Here is an 8,031-nt window from a genome sequence, read left to right as displayed (position 1 = left end):
TTGCTGTCTTCTATAATATCACTTTATTTCGATTTAGTTGGGATGAAGAATGACTCATGATTTCCCGAAAGGTATTTTAATGAGGTAGGAAGATGGGAATATTGGGCTGTCTAAAATAAATTTATAGCAAGACGGATCTGTGTAGTTCTGATATCTTCATGGTTTGAGCCATTGCAATGTTTTAAGATTATCCTTTCCATAATGGGTAGGTAAGGTGAATCAGTTTTCTGTCAATATTCATGGAGTTTAAAAATTCCATATCTTCTTTTTTCAGACTAAAGTCAAAGACCTGAAAAGAAAAAGATGTCAAATGTTATAATACTCTTGGTATACTGCTAATGCAACCATAGCAAACTCAACCTTAGTCCTGGTTTTGGTTTCCCTGCAAATGGCCCGGTCCTCAAACACTCTGCACTTCAATTGGAAGAATGCTGCACTCGCAGAGCTCAGGGAATGCTGGATTTCGGCATCACTTGGGAAGACAGGCAAACTAATGCCAGTGTACTGGAAGAAGCAAAGATCACCGGTGTCGAAGCAATGATTCTTCAACATCAACTTCGTTGGACTGGTCATGTTGTGCGGATGCCTAATGATCGTTTTCCAAAGCAACTACTCTATTCCCAACTTAAGAATGGAAAATGTAATGTTGGTGGTCAACAAAAGAGGTTTATAGACACGCTCAAGGCAAATCTTAAAAAATGTAGAATAAACACATTTAAATACTGCATGTCCCCACTGTGGAAGGATGTGTGGATCCAGAATTTGCCTCTACAGTCACTTATGGACTCTCTGTTAAGGCCGTGTTCATGGAAGACGATCTTACTTGGCTACAAGTGATCGCCAAAGAAGAAGAAGAAGAAGAAAAGAAGTCCTGTTTTATACAATCTACTGCTACTTAGGCTAACAGGATCTGCATGGTTTCAAAAACCAGCAAAACAAATCTGACCAAGAGAGAAAAAAGTTGGCTGGAATAACTGTATGGAAATGACATGGGATTAGCAAAACACTTCTCAAATCACTTCCAATTCACTTAAAAACAATAGTCTGTATTCAGCTTGTTTGTAGTAACCTTGAATGCCTATAGGCCAAATGACCCAACATAGATAGATACATATATAGATACACACACACATATATATATACATACATACTACTAACTTTAAAAGTCCATTTCATTTTAGCATAGGCACTGTCAGAGCTTAATCATGCTTCATATTGCAAAGGTTATTATTTGGAAACAAATTTGAAACTATTCTCAATCCCCCCTCTTTTTTTTTTTTTTACTTAGACCAGCACAAGTTGATGCTTTCCTTTTGCAAAGGAATACTGTCAGGTGGAGTTATTACCTTCTCTAAACCCAACAGATGCCCAGGGAGGGATGTAACTGTGCTCCTAAGGTGCCTGGGTGAATTCATAAGTGTTCTCCTACACTTGTGCCTCTTCAAAAGTCTCATTATGCTTTCATTCACTGGGAGTGAGAACCTGAGGAATTCTCTCTCCAGAAGCAGGAACAATGCAGTGTGTGTCGACCTCAGACTGATCAGTGCACAAACTGTTCCCTTAAGTTTGCATCACAGTCAACCCTGGACACTGCAAAGGAGCTAAGTTTTTTCTCACGGAACTTCTTAAGCATATGCAATTCCACCCAAATAGCTGACTAGAACTCAATTCATGTGTTAGCAGCTTTTGGCAGCACCCACACCCCCAAAGCTAACATAGTAGCTGGTGCCAGAGGAATATGCTTAGATAGCAATACAAATATCAATCCTTAGAAAGAAGGATTCAGGCATGCATGGATGAAATTTGTCTCCAGTTGGATAGAAGTGGTCACTGATCCAAAGGATGGAAAGCAGGGCTTCACAAACAAAATCATAGAATTGTAGAGTTGGAAGGGACCACAAGGGTCATCGAGTCCAACCCCCTGCAAATATTCAGATGAATCAACTGAAAAATAACCTGAATAAGCTAAGAAACTATTGACTTTGTAAAGCAACATCCGGGAAATAGTAAAAGAAAAATCCCGAAGAGTTGCTCCATCATGGGAAAAGGATGCACGGCAGAAGCAAATAAAATGATCCTTCAGCTGTAGAATGAAAATAGGGGCGAAGTTTATAGTAGAATTCCCTCAACTTAGAATTGCATTATTGTCCAAATGTGAGCTTCTTTGATATCTCCCAAGCCCTTTGTGACTGAGCCGCCTTTTTGATCATAGAATCAACGTGCCCTACCTCAAGAGAAACAGAACACACAGCATCTTGTGATTTATATTATATAATGTACCACAGAAGTGTGGGACGCAGGTGGCGCTGTGGGTTAAAGCCTCAGCGCCTAGGGCTTGCCGATCGAAAGGTCGGCGGTTCGAATCCCTACGGCGGGGTGCGCTCCCGCTGCTCGGTCCCAGCGCCTGCCAACCTAGCAGTTCGAAAGCACCTCCGGGTGCAAGTAGATAAATAGGGACCGCTTACCAGCGGGAAGGTAAACGGCGTTTCCGTGTGCGGCTCTGGCTCTGGCTCTGGCCAGAGCAGCTTCGTCACGCTGGCCACGTGACCCGGAAGTGTCTCCGGACAGCGCTGGCCCCTGGCCTCTTAAGTGAGATGGGCACACAACCCCAGAGTCTGTCAAGACTGGCCCGTATGGGCAGGGGTACCTTTACCTTTACCTTTACCACAGAAGTGGATGAAATTTGCAGGATGAAAATTTGTGGATGAAATAGATTAGCTTCTCCAGAGTAGATAAAGCCTGTTAAACTACAAATAGCTCCAAAGTCCTTTCTGCTGGAAACCTTTAAAGTTTTATTTTTTATTAAGGAAACATCTTAAAACTTTATTTTGGGGTAGAACTGGATAAAATTTGTAGACAAGATCACCCTTTTGGAGGTACGAATCCTGTAAAATCTCAGGAGGATAGCTGCAGTAGTTTTCCTGCAAGGGCAGCAGTCACAGGTTTGGAGTAGGTAAAATAAAAATCACTTAATCTCCCAATGTGTTTTGTGGGCAATTGGTCTGAAAATTGCAGCTGTGAGAGAAACCTGCCAAACTGCAGACAAGCAGGTCTGCGAGCTTTCATGATAGGCTCCTTTAAAGATGCCTGTGCTTTTCTTTTGTCTGGAGCAGGGGGAGGAGAACTAAAACGGATTAGTTTTCTGGGTGAAATCAGAAGTGCTTGTGCTGACAGAACAAATGCCATGAATATCATCCTTTATATATTTTCCACTGAGAGGTTACTGGAACTTTGGGAAGTAGGAAACAGATTGGGAACAATGGGAGTGGTATGTTGTATACTTTGATGTATGCTGAATGCCAACTTTGGGTATTATGTGGTGAAGAAAGTAGAGAAACTGCAGTCATATAGAGACGGCTAAAGCAAGCTTTCAAGGGAAATTTAACAGGATCTCATGGCAAAGTTATGCCAGCAAATTCATTCTCTCACACAGGTGCAGAATTTCATAGAAGCCTGAGAAGTGTGCTCAGTAATCAGACATTGGCTTCCCAAATTGGAAGTCTTTGTTGGAGTCATAAAGAGTAAACTGTTTAACTCCCGCGGGGCATTTAAAAGAAGCATCTTTTACTCCACCAATATCAAACATACAGAAGAGATCTGACAACTCGCAAGCCTTGTTTACTTCAACAAGGGAACTTTCATCCAAGAGCAGAGCTTTGAAAAGGCAGAGCTCACGTCACCCTGTTGTACCACTTTAAAGGGAAACAGGCTGGTGTTTACTACAGTATATCAGGCCCATAGTACATATATTTTGACTCTGAGGCTTCTGAACTTATAATTTCTGCAGCCTGCTTACTGCCTATAGAGCGGTGACATAATTATCTTCTAGCTTAAGTTGTGGGCAAGGAAAGGAGCCGTAGCAGCTTCAGTTCTCTGCAATCAAATGTACAGCTTGGTCAGAAATGCCTTATGTGTGCATTTTACAACCACCATTGGCATTTCTCAACTGGAGGGTCTGAGCTGCTTTTCAGTCATATAATAAGCAAGCTGCAGTGAAGAAGAAAAAAAGACTGAACAAAAAGTGGAGATTAAACAGTCTACCCTCAGAAAAATCAGACAGGAAACTCTGTAGCTGGGCAGCCATCAGCCTCACCCTTCCCTTTTGACTTTTTTCGTTGTTGATCTTTCCTCTTTTCTTTATTATTTCACAGCCATTTCCATTCCCCCACTGATCATCAGAGCGGTCTAGCAAAAGATGCTATGTTGTGGCTTAAAAGTGTTCAGATTATTGGGACTTCTGCCCAGGTGTGAGGACCCAAACTAAGTGGGATTTCCCCTGAAAGCTGATTTTTGCTTATCTGCAGAAATAACACTTAATTTCACTCCTGTCCTAAGTAAAAGTTGTGATTGAGTGCAGCGGACTGCCTACAGTTTCCAGATGAGCAAAACCCAAGCTATCTAGAGTGCCAAACTTAGTATCATAAAGTCATGCTAGGCTGGCTCCCAAAAGTAATTTATTTATTCAGGGGGTGCCCCACAATAACTTGCATTCGGTGGGGAAAAATAAATCTGAGCTGAAAGTTCTCATGGGGAAATTTCTGACTTGAACTTGCAATAAGAGTGCATAGCAAAAATGGTCCCCTGAAATCCAGAGTTAGTGGCAGCAACTGTCTCCCACCCTTCCTTCTTTCAAAAAATGTGTCTAATTCTGCCATCACAGACAGTGACAGCCCAGAACCCAACCACATGGTGGGTTGGACTCCAACTCCCATCAGCCCCAGCCAGCATAGCAAGTGGTCAGAGAAGATGGGAAGACCAGCCAACTCTGCCTTTAAAATCTGCAAGGAAGGCTCTGCTTGTGATCCTGCCTGATTGGCTAGGGTCTTCTCTGTGGCGACCCCTCAGTTATGGAAATCCCTCCCCATTGAGCTATGTCTGTCGGCCTCATTGGTTTTCTCCCTCCCTGCCCTCCACCAGTTGAACCACACACTTGACTGTCCAAGCCTGTTTGGAAAAGGACGATTGGGACTGATGTCTTTATCATTTCTGCTAGCTGAGAGGTTCTGTTGTTTTACTGCAGTTTTTGCAATAGCGTTTGTAGTAGTTTATTCTGTTGTAAGGCTTTATTGTATGCACGCCGCCCTGGTCTCCTTTGGAGGAAGGGCCAGGCAAATATATAACAGGTGCAGAACAGCACCTATATTACACCAAACATCCCCAAATATGTTCTGTCCAGGATGTTTCAGATAAAGAGTGAAAGAAGCATGAGTGATTTGCGTGTTTCTAGATCTTGACTCAAAGGAGATACATAAATGCATCCCCCGAGGAAGGATGCACAATGGGATAATAGAAACCTGTGGGGAAATGTACATTTCTATCCCCTGGGCAAGACCCAAATGCACAATGAGAAGCCTTCCCATCCCTCTGCCTTTTTGGAACATTAAAAGAAGATTTAAAAATACTGTTTAAAGTGCATCACTCTTGAATATTGACCACAGAATAAATAACAACTACAAAAGCCATTTTTAAATTGAAATGTATGTTCCTGTCAAAAGCACTTCTTTAATTCTATTGAAGTGGGAAACTTCAATAGCACCACTTGTGTTTGTGAAAACAACTTTGGGGTCCCATCCTATGAACTTAAGACTCAAAGGTCAGCCCCATTTGTTTTACTGATATTAACATTTCTAGGCTGTAACACTCTAGCTTAGTCCAATGGGACTTGTTTGCAAGTAGGCATGCACAGAATTATAGTATTAATCTGCTTCATGATGAAAATCAGCAAACAGTTGACAGATGCATGGGGAAGTAACAGAGGAAAGTTACTAAGTGCCCAAAGAAGGAAATTAGGACTGTTGTATTTGTTTTAAATGGGTACGGTGCATTTCTTAATTATCTCTGGCACTGAGGGATACACTCTTGGGTATTGTATTAAGAGGAAACACGAGGTGGGGCTCCATTTGTGCTTCACACACTCCGAATTGTCTTTCGAAACAATTTCTTTTGGTCAAATGTTTCTGTTTCTAATACAAAAAAGGACATGCACGAGTGGTATTGAAATTTGAACAGCAGCACCATCTGACACTCCTAACATAACTGAGCTGCTCTTTCTTCCTCTTTCTTTTTAAAACACCACTTTCAGGTCACTCCAGACATAGATAAATCAATCAATTAATAGTCAAGCTGCTTTATTGCTGCTGCTATTTATTAGTCTTATTTATGATCATCATTTTTACAGGCCCAGCTTACTAAGATCCATTAGCCTGGTAGCGTGATCAACTGTTTGCAGGTAAATCACACAGGGGTGTTCTCTAAGTTGGGAAAGAGCTGGCTATGCTCTCCCACAACAGACCATTGCTAAGCCACAAATGACTAACATAAGTAGGCATGCACAATCACGCTCTTGTGAACATTTCAGCAGGCTAGGAACAGCTGATGACATGGATCCCCAAATCTCTTTTCTGATGAGAGCAGCTTTTGCATCTCATTTGGAAACCAAGGACCCAGAGTCTGGAGGAAGAATAGGGAGGCACACAATGCCAGATGCCTGAAGTCCAGTGTGAAGTTTCCACAGTCTGTGTTGATTTGGGTAGCCATGTCATCAGCTGGTGTTGGTCCACTGTGCTTCATTAAGTCCAGGGTCAATGCAGCCGTCTACCAGGAGATTTTGGAGCACTTCATGCTTCCTTCCGCAGATGAGCTTTATGGGGATGCTGACTTCATTTTCCAGCAGAACTTTGGCACCTGCCCACACTGCCAAAAGTACCAAAACCTGGTTTAATGCCCATGGGACTACTGTGCTTGATTGGCCAGCAAACTCACCTGACCTGAACCCCATAGAGAATCTATGGGGTATTGCCAAGAGAAAGATGAGAGACATGAGACCGAGCAATGCAAAAGAGCTGAAGGCTGCTATTGAAGCATCCTGGTCTTCCATAACACCTCAGCAGTGCCACAGGCTGATAGCATCCATGCCACGCTGCACTGAGGCAGTAATTGATGCAAAAGGGGCCCAAACCAAGTACTGAGTACATATGCATGCTTCTACTTCTCAGAGGTTCAATATTGCTCTATTTGCAATCCTTGTTTTGCTGATTTCATTTAATATTCTAATTTTCTGAGATTGTTAATTTGGGGTTTTCATCAGCTGTACGCCATGATCATCACAATTATAACAAATAAAGGCTTGACATATCTCGCTTTGCATGTCATGAGACTATCTCATATATTAGTTTCACCTTTTAAGTTGAATTACTGAAATAAATGAACTTTTCCACGATATTCTAATTTTCCGAGTTTCACCTGGAGTTCTAAGGTTGCCAACTTCTCTTTCCTTTTCCTTTTCTTTCTGCTCCCGTACATTTAACAGCAGAAGTTCAGCAGGTCAAACGTTTCAGTACATTGAGCATACCTGGAAAAGATTTAACCTGATTTGTGTGTGTCTAGCCCAAGAATGGGTCCAGTGTGGCAGAGTGGGGGGGGGGGAGAGTTGGCAACTTTAGCCAACACCTGCCCTGTGAGGTTGTGTCAATATTATTTTATTTGCCAGGTGGCGAACTGAAATGGCTAAGTTTGCGGACTGACCTTGCGCCCATCACTGTCTCTCAGTCTAATATGCCTGACAGTGTTGTTTTGAGGATAAAGCAGAAGAGAGGGAGAACCTTGCACACCACCTTTAGCTTGCAGGGAGGGTAGGTGGGGTGTAAATGTCATTTATAAATAATACTATTATAAAAGCCAGGCCTTGAGATATGCTGATAAAAGCGTGTTCTTTCGCCCCAACAAACAATACAAGCAACACGCAGACCAGTATACTAGATAGCACTGTAATTCTTATTGCATAATAGACATGATTTAGTAACAAAAACAAAATGTGTGAACTTGTAAATTCTCTAATATATTTGAAATCAATTGAGCACACCTCTGTCAATCTTTGAAAGTCCGTAGAAGTATAATAAGTCTATGCTGAAACAAAGTAATAGATGCTATCCTGTGGGCTAAGCGGTAAAACTTTTTAGGCGTTCTTTCGCCCCAGCTCTATGAAAACGTGCCGAAACCATCTCCGAAGGCAAAAATTTACTTCTTTTCGAA

At 42.0% G+C, this 8,031-nt stretch overlaps 1 protein-coding gene and 1 long non-coding RNA gene across 4 annotated transcripts in view; one reads left to right on the top strand and one right to left on the bottom strand.

Moving 5' to 3' along the window:
- Positions 1–8,031, bottom strand: part of LOC307218812 (putative oxidoreductase ZK1290.5) — a 71,821-nt gene continuing 63,790 nt past the window's right edge. For all 3 annotated transcript variants that reach the window (XM_079981697.1, XM_079981699.1, XM_079981698.1), the window contains one exon: positions 1–289. Coding sequence is in view for 2 of the 3 variants with exons in the window: in XM_079981699.1 (XP_079837825.1) it covers positions 188–289 (102 nt within the window). In the remaining variant the exon portion in view is untranslated. The remainder of the gene's footprint in view (positions 290–8,031) is intronic.
- On the top strand, positions 316–7,137 carry LOC307218958. The gene is made up of 2 exons (XR_013840190.1): positions 316–2,308; positions 2,714–7,137. It is a non-coding gene; the product is annotated as an uncharacterized lncRNA (long non-coding RNA).

Source organism: Podarcis cretensis (genome assembly GCF_951804945.1).
Source record: "Podarcis cretensis genome assembly, chromosome: 6".
Classification (NCBI taxonomy): domain Eukaryota; kingdom Metazoa; phylum Chordata; class Lepidosauria; order Squamata; family Lacertidae; genus Podarcis; species Podarcis cretensis.
The sequence above is the reverse complement of the archived record's forward strand: the minus strand, read 5'-3'. Positions and strand labels throughout refer to the sequence as shown.